At 43.2% G+C, this 12511-nt stretch overlaps 1 protein-coding gene across 2 annotated transcripts in view; it reads right to left on the bottom strand.

Annotated features, from left to right (window-relative positions):
• The window catches only part of LOC117451980 (dmX-like protein 1), a 56871-nt gene that overhangs the window by 21461 nt on the left and 22899 nt on the right, over positions 1-12511 (bottom strand). For both annotated transcript variants that reach the window (XM_034090374.2, XM_034090376.2), the window contains exons 25-31: positions 8051-8148; positions 7748-7913; positions 5621-5749; positions 5331-5469; positions 3616-4391; positions 1768-1866; positions 1237-1404 (exon numbers count right to left, since the gene is read on the bottom strand). In XM_034090374.2, coding sequence (XP_033946265.1) covers positions 1237-1404; positions 1768-1866; positions 3616-4391; positions 5331-5469; positions 5621-5749; positions 7748-7913; positions 8051-8148 — 1575 coding nt within the window. The remainder of the gene's footprint in view (positions 1-1236; positions 1405-1767; positions 1867-3615; positions 4392-5330; positions 5470-5620; positions 5750-7747; positions 7914-8050; positions 8149-12511) is intronic.

The following is a 12511-nucleotide window of genomic DNA, read 5'->3' as shown; positions in this document are numbered from 1 at the left end:
AGCCTTAAAAGTAAGAGCAGAGATTTCAATATCAATCCTTTTTTTACAGGGTAAAAGAGACAGCTCTCAAAGGGACCAGGGATATAAGAGGTGATGCTTTGATCTGTGAAACAAAATCATAGACCCTCTAATACTGAGAGAGTTCTATGACGTGTTTTCTAGTGCATGTGTGAATGACATTTAAAGACCTAAAAAGAAGAGATAGCAACAAAGGGGTGCCTGGTTTTGTCTGCGTTTACTCCATCTCTGAACATGACTGTGTGCAAGAATACCACAGGCTTATGTTCGTCACGCTTGATGAATCACATTCAGTTGTACTAACCTTCCCAAACAGAAGCTCTACAGACCGAGTGAAGTTTAGACAAAAAGAAAAACACTGACATTTCCTCGACAACAATAGAGAAACTTGACAACCAATGGGACCAGAGATGGGACAACAACTGCTTTGATTTCAGAATCAAAGGAAGAGTAGACAGAACTCCCAGTGCTAGTTGACGGTTCGTTCATTCAAGAGAGTTGTTTACTTCCTGAAATTTGACTCTTCGAAAAGTAAGCCGAAGGCAAGGTCTCCCTCAGGAGCTCGGAGAAGCAGCACAACCTGCCAGCCCAGTACTCGGGGGGGGGGGGGGGGGGACTATCGCCAGTGCACGATGAGTGGGTCTGAGTGAGTGAGCGTGCGTTTCAGATGGTTTCATGTTCGTCTTTCTCTGATCTGTTCGAAAATACTGCAGCTCTGCTTTGCAGTGTAAATGTATTTACATGCAGCTCATTGGTTTTGGTGTTTCAAAACGTTTTTTTAACATCTGTCGAGTCAGGTATGTTCAGACCAACTGACTTATACGATTTGGTGAGGCTGCACAACCTTTATTAAGGAGAATCAGGCACGCTGTAAATGTATAACTGATCAGCCTCTTAAATTGACTTGGAAAATATTTAGTGATAAGCCGTATGTCCCTTTTATTCAGAAATATTTCATTCTTTATGATATGTTAAAACAAAGATACAAAAACAAAAGCCGACCAGGAACAGTGAATACATTTAACATCCCATCTCAGCAAAGAATCTCTGAGTGTTAAGTCAAGAATACCATATTAAGTGACTTATCGATGGAGACCAATTGTTTTATCCATTTCATCAGCAACTTCATTTATTACAGTGACATCAACGACAGCGCCGTACTAACTTTAGCCGCTGAAAAGCGTCCGTCAGTGGCTGCTAGTTTGCATTTGTATTTACCTGGTGAGACTCTTGAAGCAACAGAATGAGCTCCATGCGCACAGAGGCCAGTCCTCCTCCGTGGGAGCCATGTAGGCTGCAGTAGCTCAGAAACATCCTCAGTAGGGGCTGGTTGCTCTGCAGCCAGTGCCACCTGCTCCTCTGGATGTCAGCACGAGGGCTCCCCGGCTGGGAAATGTTTACTTTATTAGTTTCATAGTCAGATTTATCAACACCAATGTAAATAAGCCAATGTCTTCCAGCTGACAACACAGACATTAATGTGTTCTGTCAACAATGAATAAAGTAGCAGGTCTATGACATGTATTTAAATACATAGTTAGAATTGAATGTTAAGCCATTTATAATTCGATTTGCTCTTCAAACTGAAATAGAACAAAATGTTCTGCAGCAGTTGAGATATCCAAGGTCAACAGTGCAACAATCTTTTCAATTTTTCAAACTGTGTCAAGACAAACTGTTCCGCTGTGTTGCATTGATTTTTGTCATGAACATCGGACAACTCTATAAGCCTCCACTATGAACACCCACCTGTTCCTCCTCGCCCAGCCCGGAGACAGCCGCCCCCCCCGGGGCAGACAGCTCTGGCAAGCAGGGCTTGTAGCTGCAGCAGCGCTGGAGAGCCACGACCTGGGTTAGAAAGATGCAACATATATATTAGGGTCAATTTGTCCTGCATACGTGGGAGAGAAAGACAAAACGTTTTACCAAATTGCAAACAGAACAAATTCACAAGAGAAATTCAATATCAATATGATGTTTATATGCACTAACAGAGAGATCAGATCTTAAAACAGTAAACTTAAAGATAAGAGTTGGAGTCATGCAAGTCTTAACACTTTAGTTGAGTGAACTTAAGGGTGCAGCCAGACTAATGCTTTACCAAACCAGGGTTGATAAAGGTAAAATCTGTAACTACAAGGTCATCGAATCAGTTAAAAATAAATGAATGAATTTATGCTTTCTTTGCTTGGGTGTGAATATAACTTTATGGACCAACTGAATTTCCTCCAATTGTTGCAAACCACTGAGAAAACAAACAGTCAACAACAGAGACATGGGCCTCTCTCATTTCTCTAACTCCCCTCCTCGACTCCTATCCTCGAGACATAGTCCCGCCCACAGGAGATGCGAACGGAGGAGCCGATGAGGGGAACCGAGGAGAGAGGAGGGGAAGCAGCAGGCGGTTAGAGAAATGAGAACTCCTCCCCTCTGAGCGGTCATTTTAAAGAGCCGTCCATCAATGATGACAGAAGGCACAGCAGCCCTCTGTCTGATGGACAGATGTGTTCATGACCACTTATATATTTTTGATTCATTCACAGTGCGGTATAATGAGTCAATAACAGGCTACACACACACGTATATATTTATATAAATATAATATAAATATATACATGTGTGTATAAATATATATACAATTTCAGAATCAAACAGCACTCTCATAATAACGTAACACTATCAGAGACTGGATATATCCCCCCCCTCTCCCCTCGCTATAATGATGAAAATAAATTACGGGCCAAACGTTTTATTTACAAGTATTAAAAGTAAGCAGAGGACACCAAACCAACTGAGACCTGTCTGTATCTACGCACTGTACAACACACACACCTACACAACACACACAGCTCCTAACCTAAAGCATATAATCAGGCTACAGCCGTTGTGTATTTTATTATGTGAAGCACTAAATGGTTTTAGAAAAATATCGACTGTTTGTAGATATCTACTAAACTACAGCAAATAAAGAGAGTAGGCCTGTTATACTGAGTGATACATATTATACACACTGCTCTGCTTTCTGCACGGACCTCACAGCTGTTCTCACTGTAAACATCACGTAGCGATGAGAGCAGTTAATAAAATAATATCCAGGGGATGCATGCAGAGCTCTCATTGGCTGAGATAAGTCCGGCCGCGTATCACGACTCTTTGAAACATCTCTGTTCCCGGAAATGCATGAAGGAGCCGTGGAGAGCCGTGGAGGACCGTGGAGGACCCATCAGTGTATCCTCGGTTATGGCTATAGAGAGCCTCCTCGACGCTCGATCCTCGGTCCTTGAAGTGCATTTAGAGAAATGAGATGTCCTTCAACATGGCGCGCTGAAATTCATTTCCGGGTCACTACCGGAGGACCGAGGAGGGGGATTTGATGAAATGAGAAAGGGCCCCTGATAAGAGGCAAACAGCTGTTTATATGCTTCTCTCCCTGCTGAGTTTATACCGTTCATAAATGAAACAAATATTAAGAACTGTTGGTGCTACATGAATGGGAGTGCTCGGATTAATAAATATGTTATGTGGTTTTAACTAAACAAATATTATGGAGTTGACCTTTTAGTATGTTTAAGTGTTTAATAATGTGTGTGCCATTACCTCTCTCTCTAGCCACTGGTAGAGCTGGTAACGTAGCTTCCCTCCATCCAGTTCATAGCCCGTGGACAGTGTCCGTAGCTCATTGGTCATGATCTTCAGGCAGGCGGTGAATTTCAGCTGGGCCGCCAAGATGTCATTAGAAGGAGCGAGGAAGTCATCCTCACTCTCCTCTCCTGGCACAGTCTCAATGAGCGGCGACATGGCTTCCTGCGCATCCACACTGCTGCCGTCTTCAGTTCTGCCGCTCTTACCATTTTTTGTTTCTTCTTCATCATCATCATCTTTGTCACTCTCCCATTTCAGCTCCAGGGGCTCATCAGGATGTGCCATCGACGGCTGGCCGCTCCAGTCAAAACTCAACACTGAATCTGAGCGGCTGTTGCACAAGCTGTTCCTGTCTGACTCGTAGCCGTTCAGAGTCGACTGAGACCAGTCCTGCTCTGAACCTTTTCCATTTTTGCTCCCGACGCTGAGTTCAGCCGCGATGCCTGCACCCTCATGGTGTGGGAGTTTGGAATGCTTGCGGACTTTGGGCATCTTGGAGAGGACTTCAAGTGCCAGCATGGGGCACCCAGCCTGAAGGTGTGCGTAAGCAGCTGTGAAAAATAGTCTCCTCTCCTCCAGGCTGATGGAGTCTGCCCTGCGGCGCTCAGCGGTCAGTCCAACTTTAGCCTTCTCCGAGGAGCCAAAGTGGCGGCGAAGGAGGAGTGGGTGGGTTCGAAGGTAGGTGTAAAAGTTGAAAACCTCAGGGTTACAGGCAGACACTGAAGAGGAGCCTGTCAAAGGAGCAGAACATGTTATTTGTGTTTACTGCTTTAACAAAAGTACCTGCAAAAACAAATTGAGCTGTATTTTCATTGAACTTCTCAACAAATTGAGGCATCCAACCATGTAACCACTTAAACAGTGAAAAACAGCCCTCTGTGTTTACTTAAAGCCTGGTAAAGAGTGGAGATACTAGTTCAAAAACGGTCATCTTATTGAGAGCCGCTGACTGACAAAAACCAGGTCTGTATGACTCATACTGAAAACCAGCAACCTAATCCCTAAAGTATAGGAGCCATTTCAATTTAAGCCAGTGTTTCCTGCTCTGTAAGCTTATAAGAAAGGGCTTTGAGAACATCATTAATGAAACGCATGTACCACAGAGATGTGACTCTGGGACTGGTTTGGCTCCTAAGTTAAAGTGAGGTTCATATTCAGTTCAGTTCTTCATCCATTCATAAGTCGTGTACATTTTTTTTAATTTAAACCGTCTCCTGTGGCGAGAAGCTGTAATTACTTTCACAATTACATATACCTAAAGTGTCAAAAATAGCTGCAAAGCTGAGCAATTTTTTGTGAAAAGTAGATTCATCCTTTCAGTGTAAAAATACATTCTGCAGTATAGTCGAACCCCCTGTGTTTTACCTGCAATGCTGCATTTGAAAGGCCGGAAATTTGAGCATTCAAATATCTTAAAGGCTTCAGGGAGTACACACTACATCGACTCTAAGATTGCGATATTTGAAACTGTCAGATTCTACTAAAAATTCGTTTTTTTCCCTTCCATATAAGGTATTCCTAAAAAAAAAATTGAGTATTAGATAAAGAGTGAAACTTTAGCATAATAAGAACAAAACACACGTTTATATTTGTTTTGAAGTTCCCCATTCTACCTTCCTAATTATACATTTGAATGGAGGAATAATAAAAGCAGAGCACTGCAGACCTACCTGTGTCACATTTGCCTTCCGTGGACCGGGAGCTGGTTCTGTCAGCAGGCTGCTCGAGGAGAGTGTCCAACGCTCTGCTGTAGTCCTCCAGGACCCAGTGAGCCATGCTACGCAGGAACGGATCCTTCTGGGCGGGAATCTGACATTTGGGGAGAATTACAATGGCTCATTATGGTTTCTGCTGTTCGTTAATTAGCTAAATGCTGGAGAGTCAAATAACACTGTACAGTTTAATGAAGATGTGCATCTTCTACAGTAAAAACACAAGCTTCAGGAGGATGTACACAAACCTGCTTGTCTTGTCCCAGAACATTTCTCCGGAGGATCTTTTTGTAGGTGGATGCCGTTTCAAACTCGGACTCATACAATCTGGAGATCACCAGTGCAAGCTGTAGGTCCTGCATTTTCTCTATACACACCTAGAGGAGGAGAAAAAGCATTTCTTCACTGACTGTTCTCATTTAAAAAAAGCTTTCCGAGCATTTCACACAGGCCTGAATTGTGTGAGATAAGCAGACAATTAATGTATATTCCGGACAAAGAAGGACTAATTAATATAAGAAGGTATAGCTTTCTGGTTTGTTTATCTGTTGAAAAGGAAAGAAAATAAGCAAACAATAATGCTAGAAATAAAGTCTCAGCGCAATGCAAAGAGTTAATAGCTGAGGTTGTTGTTGCTCCCAACTGGTGAGGTGTGAGCTGCATTTTAAATGAGACTACCTCCCATCCACGGAGTCAAAGTCAATGATAGCCCTTTACCTGGGTGACACTCATTTACATAAAATGCTCCGAGAAGCTCCAGTTACTCACACAGATTAAATAATGAGACCCATTGCTTCAGGGATGTTCAAAACAGAAATGTCCTTGATGAATTAAGGGCTAAGCAAACAAGATGACCGGAGCATCCCTCTTGATATGCGAGCAAAAAGATGGAGATTTGTGTGTGTTTTTGTGGCTTAACCTAACCAGCATAAATAGCAGTAAACCGAGTACAGCTATGTACATCGTTTAAACTACAGCTTTTCTTTTAACAACTATGCATAATGATACGCAATTGTACACATTAACAAACAAAAATGATGCAAGTATATTTTCAAGAAATGAAGGTAGTAGGTAGTGTCCCCATTCACAAGGCTTTAACAAGAATGTGTTGATGCTGGTTTATAAATGTATCAACATGCTTCTCACAAAAGCCGGATAGACCGCAACACCCAAGAGCATCAATAATTCTGCACTGTGCTAAAAGCGCTTGACAAAGAAGCCCATGTGGGAATCTATTGAGCCGTTTCAATCATAAAAAGGATGCCACACGCTACAGAAATACTGCAGCCAAGATCCGTTTATGTGAATGTGGTTTCTCCACTTTTAATATTAAGCAGTCAAACACTACCCTTGACTAGGAATTATTGGAAAAAAAGACGTGCGTACAATGCTTCAGAATTGAATTAAAGGTCCCATGTCATGCTTTTCCAGTTATTACCCGTCCCCTTGTGTGTTATGAAGGTTTTTATGCATGTAAACGGTGTGCAGAGTCAAAACCCTCAAAGTACACCCTGTAGCAAGTAAAACTCTAACACAGAAAATACCTCCCCAAAACGCCTCGTTGAAGATACGTCATTGTCCATTGTTTACTTCCTGGGTATTGTGACGTAGGAATGGCCAGTAGCCGCGCCCAGAGCTATGACGCGATACAGTCATGCGTTACCCGGAACCAAATGGACCAATTAGTGGAGCCGTTACGTTAAGCCCCCGCTGATTGGTCCAAATTGACCAATCCACGGACTTCCTCACACACTCAGTGCAGGCAGCTCTGCTGATTTCTCCTCCCTGGCTGCAGGCTGATAACAGACCGTTGGGAAATTCTCTCTGCAGACCCATTCTCACAGCGCTTATCAACCTTTTTCTTACTCAATATCAAGCCACACTTATTGTTTTTACTTCGGCTGTGACTTTGTGTGTGCTCAGGATGAGTTCGGCTGTGTATCGCTAAACAAGGAAACCACACCTCCACGGAGCTCAGCGCGCGATTTCACTTACTTATTGTAAGTCGCTTTGGATAAAAGCGTCAGCTAAATGCAATGTAATAATGTAATGTAATGTCCCGACCAATCAGAGCACACTGTGCTCACAGGGAGGGTGGGGGCTGGCGCTTTTGGAGCTACAACGAGCCGTTAAAGGCAGAGTGAAATTCAGTGAATGCACGTAGTTTACAGAGATGCTGTATGAGAAACCAATGTGAGTTTGGAAAATTGCACAATATAAATCTATTCTAGTAGACCTCAACAATGGAATTATGATCAGTGGAAATGGCCATGACATGGGACCTTTAACTTAAAATGAGCACTTGACTGAAAGCAGGGCTGACAAGTGGAACGAAACAAGTCTTCTTGCAAACAGTGTGTCTATTTTCCACTTGCCTCCACAGCATCCTTTAGGGAGCCGGCTAGAAGGAAGAAGGCTGCAGAATGCTGGAACCGCTGCTTCCCCAACAGAGAAAAGGCGTTCTTCAGAGCTGCCTTCCTCCACCTGTCCTCACTGAAGTTGTTGCGGAAGAACTCTGTCATTTTGGCATTCCTCTGAGATCTGGAGAGAAAGACATTATGAATTAAAAACAACAATACTTGTGTCATAGATCTTTAGTTATCTGACAGAAACAATCTTGTTTCAAAAGGCAGGGGAAAAAGATTGATTTTATATGCAATAATAACAGTTTTTCCTACCTGTACAATCCCCAGACCACTGCCTTCTTCTTCATTGCGAGGTAAAATATAGCTGCATCCAGAGGATCATTGTTTTTCTGTAAAGAAGTCTTGGCAACCTGACAACACAGAGGAAAAAACACATTTTTATTTTATAGAAACCTCAGCTAAATGTAATTTTCACCTACCTGATGAGCAATCAATATGCAGTAGATAGAGCTAACACTAATGATAAGATAAGATGGACTTTTATTAATCCCTCGTGGGGAAATAGTTTCTCTGCATTTGACCCATCCTAGTGTTAGGAGCAGTGTGCTGCCATTTTGAACGGCGCCCGGGGAGCAGTGTGGCCAACGGTAATTGTTAACATGTAATCTCTTTGCGCCTATACTACAGGATATACGGTAGTCTAGGTTGCTCTCTTGAGGCTGTGTAACGCATGCGCAGTGAGTCTGTGTGAGACCTGGAGCATGAGGTCCACTGTTCGTTAATGGCTCTGTATTGGTGTTATGTACGTTGATGGAATAAATCAAGTTAACAGAAGATAAACGTCGTGTTTATTTGTAGTAGACTAACATTGGTAGCAGAGGATGGTTAGCAGAAGATGGCTACTGCTAACTACAAAGTTCCACCGAAGTTCGACGAATCCCGACCATACGAGTGTTGGAAAAATGAAATCGCCATTTGGCAGCTGGTTACTGAACTTGATAAGAAGAAACAAGCCCTCGCCGTTGTCCTGGGGCTGGAAGGAAGGGCAAGGGACATCGCCATGGAAATACCCGCTGTGGATTTGAACAACGACAATGGTATGGACACACTGCTAGCAAAACTAGATGGCATGTTTCTCAAAGAAGAGAGAGACCGCGCATACGATGCTTACTCTTTTTTTGACTGTATCAAAAAGGAGAGCTCCGTGTCCATGGCGGACTATGTGATTGACTTTGAACAGCGATACAACCGAATGAAAAAGTACGACATGACTCTTCCTGACGCCGTGCTAGCTTTTAAACTTTTGGACACGGCTTGTCTAGACCAGAAAAATAGACAAATGGCGCTGACTGCGTGTACAGATTTAACGTTTGCTGCAATGAAGTCCGCGCTGAAGAGGATCTTTGGGGGGAGAGTGCAAGGCGGCACATCAAACGGAATACATGTTAACGATGAAGCGTTATTCACAGAGCAACGCTCACAAGGAAGATTCAGACGTCCAACAACGCAGCAGTTTGGACAAGTTGGACAACAAAGGCAACAGTCACAGGGTACCAATCCACTGGATAGGTTCGGTAAGAGATCAAAATGTGCTATATGTCAGAGCACGTTCCATTGGGCTAAAGACTGTCCTCACAAGAGTAGCGAACAAGTAAAGCTAACTGAAGATCGAACAAAGGTAGAGGAATGTGACATTACACTGTTTACTAAAGCCTCACTGTCTGAATCAGAGGTATTCCTAACTGAGTCTTTAGGGACGGCTATCATTGACACTGCATGTACCCGCACAGTGTGTGGAGAAAAATGGTTGGACAGCTTTGTCGCTGATCTCAGTCAAAGTCAAGTGAACCAGATTGTGAAAAGTGAAACTCCAAGCTCCAGACCATTCCGTTTTGGAGATGGAAATATAGTGCATTCCTCCAGAATACTGCACCTGCCTGCCAAAATAGGACAGACAAAATGTCGAGTGGAAACTGAAGTAGTCAAAGCTGATATCCCACTACTTCTGAGTAAGACTTCACTGAAAAGGGCAGGAACCATCTTGGACATGGAGAATGATAGAGCTGTGATGTTTAAACAGAATATCCCTCTTGAACTCACCAGTTCAGGACACTACTGTATAGATATCAGAGACAAGGACACAGGATTGAATCAAATTGAAATGAAAGATGAGGTCCTTACAGTCACAGAAGACAGCCAGAATGAAGATGAGGTCCTTACAGTCACAGAAAATATGACCTCAAATGAGAAACACAAAGCTCTCCTGAAACTACACAAACAGTTTGGTCACGCCTCCGCAGAAAGACTACAGCGACTCCTCCGCAGTTCGGGAAATAAAGACAAAGATTGTGACACTATTTTACAACAAATAGTACAGGAATGTGACATATGCCAGAGATACAGCAAGACCAAGCCGAAGCCTGCTGTGGGCTTGCCTCTGGCTTCAGAGTACAATGAAACGGTGGCAGTGGACCTGCACGAGTTGGAACCAAGTTTATGGTACCTCCACATCATTGACCAATTTACACGTTTCAGCGCTGGAAGCATTGTGAAAACAAAGAACTCCTCTGTGATGGTGAACTCTTTCCTTCATACATGGATCAGTGTCCACGGCCCACCACGGAGAATTTACAGTGACAATGGAGGAGAATTCAACAATGCAGAGTTCCGTGACATGGCAGAGAACTTTAACATTGAGACAAAAACCACGGCTGGATACAGCCCCTGGAGCAATGGGCTACTGGAGAGACACAATCATACCCTCACCAACATCATCCAGAAGGTCAGACGGGAAAATGGATGTGACTGGCAAACCGCCCTAGACTGGGCTCTCATGGCTAAGAACAGTATGCTCAATTTGCACGGCTACAGTCCTCATCAACTGGTGTTTGGCCAGAACCCCAACCTTCCTTCTGTACTGGTTGATAAACCACCTGCGCTAGAAGGTACCACTATGAGTGCTAGAGTAGGAGAGCACATTTCAGCCTTGCATGCCTCTAGAAAAGCATTTACTGAAGCAGAGTGCTCAGAAAGGATAAGACGAGCACTACGTAAGCAGCTCAGACCCACAGATGAGAAATATGAGATGGGTGACAAGGTGTATTACAAACGAGCTGAATGCACTGAGTGGAAAGGACCAGGGATAGTTATTGGTCAGGATGGGGCTGTTGTTTTTGTGAGGCATGGTGGTTGTCTAGTGAGAGTGCATCACTCTAGGCTTTCCAAGGTGAACACAAAGGTTAATGAAGAGCAAATGGTACAAAATGATGCTGACACAGAAGCAGGAAGTGAGCAAGGTATAAACAATGCAACTGGTAGTTTAGACAGTGAGCAAAATACAGAGAATGAACAACAATTCGGTGACAGGGAAGCCAATACAAGTGAAGCGATCGATCCTCCAAATACTTTGAGTAGTGTAACACAAACTGAAATGGCGCATAGGCCTAATGCCCATAATAATCCTGCCCCTTCTGCAGGTGTGAGTTTAAAAACAGGACAGACTGTAACATATATGAACAGAGGTGACAATACTCTACTTAAAGCAAGAGTCTTAGGGAGATCAGGCAAGGCTACGGGGAAATATAAAACCTGGTATAACATGCAACATCTAGAGAATGATGGTAGTGATGGGCAAAAGGAATCAATTGATATCTCACAGGTTGATAATCTCAACATTGAAACAGAAGACAGAGAAGCTGATGTACTTGTAACCAAAGACATCTCATTTGATGCAGCTAAACAGGAAGAAATAAAGAACTGGCACAATAATAATGTATATGAGGAAGTTGAAGATGCAGGGCAGAAATGCATTTCCACCAGATGGGTTTGTAGTCTTAAGGACACTCCCAAGGGTATAGTGCCTAAAGCCCGACTGGTTGCCAGAGGTTTTGAAGAGCTGAATATTCAAGATTTACCGAAAGATTCCCCTACATGTGCCACAGATTCACTTAGACTTATGTTATCAGTGATATGTCAAAACCAGTGGGAAGTCCATTCTATGGACATCAAATCTCCATTCTTGCAAGGTATGGAGCTATCCAGGGATATTTATATCCGCCCCCCTCTAGAGGCAGGATGTCAACATGTTGTATGGAAACTAAAGAAATGTGTATATGGTCTTGCAGATGCATCACTATATTGGTACAAGAAAGTGAAGGAAATCATGCTGAGTACTGGTGGTAGAGTGTCACAGGTGGATCCGGCAGTCTTTTACTGGTTGGATGAGCAATGTAAGGTCACTGGGGTGCTTGCGTGTCATGTAGATGATTTTCTTTGGGCAGGCTCATCAAACTTTTCATCCAATGTGATCCCCCAACTGCAGTCTGCATTCAAGGTTGGGCGTGAGGAGCATGAAAAGTTCTCCTATGTAGGAATGGATTTGGTAACTGTTAACGGTGAAGTTCAGGTACATCAACAAAGTTACATCGAGAACCTGGAGCCTATTCCCATACAAGCAAGTCGGGCCACACAGAGAAATGAACCCCTCAACGAAACTGAGAGAGAGCAGTTATGATCAAAAATAGGACAGATCCTATGGGTTGCTAAACAGACAAGACCTGATGTAATGTTTGATTCATGTTGTTTGGCTTCTAATATAAAAGGGGCAACAGTACAGTCTGTTCATGATGCTAATAAGATCATCCGTAAACTAAAGTCTGAAAAGGTGACACTCAGATTTCAACATCTGGGAAACAGTGATGCTTTGAACTTGATAGTTTTCAGTGATGCTTCATTTGGAAACCTCCCAGACGGAGGTACACAGGGAGGTACTTT

This window comes from Pseudochaenichthys georgianus, chromosome 9 (assembly GCF_902827115.2).
Source record: "Pseudochaenichthys georgianus chromosome 9, fPseGeo1.2, whole genome shotgun sequence".
In the NCBI taxonomy this organism is placed as follows: Eukaryota; Metazoa; Chordata; class Actinopteri; order Perciformes; family Channichthyidae; genus Pseudochaenichthys; species Pseudochaenichthys georgianus.
This window is presented reverse-complemented; position numbering and strand designations above follow the sequence as displayed.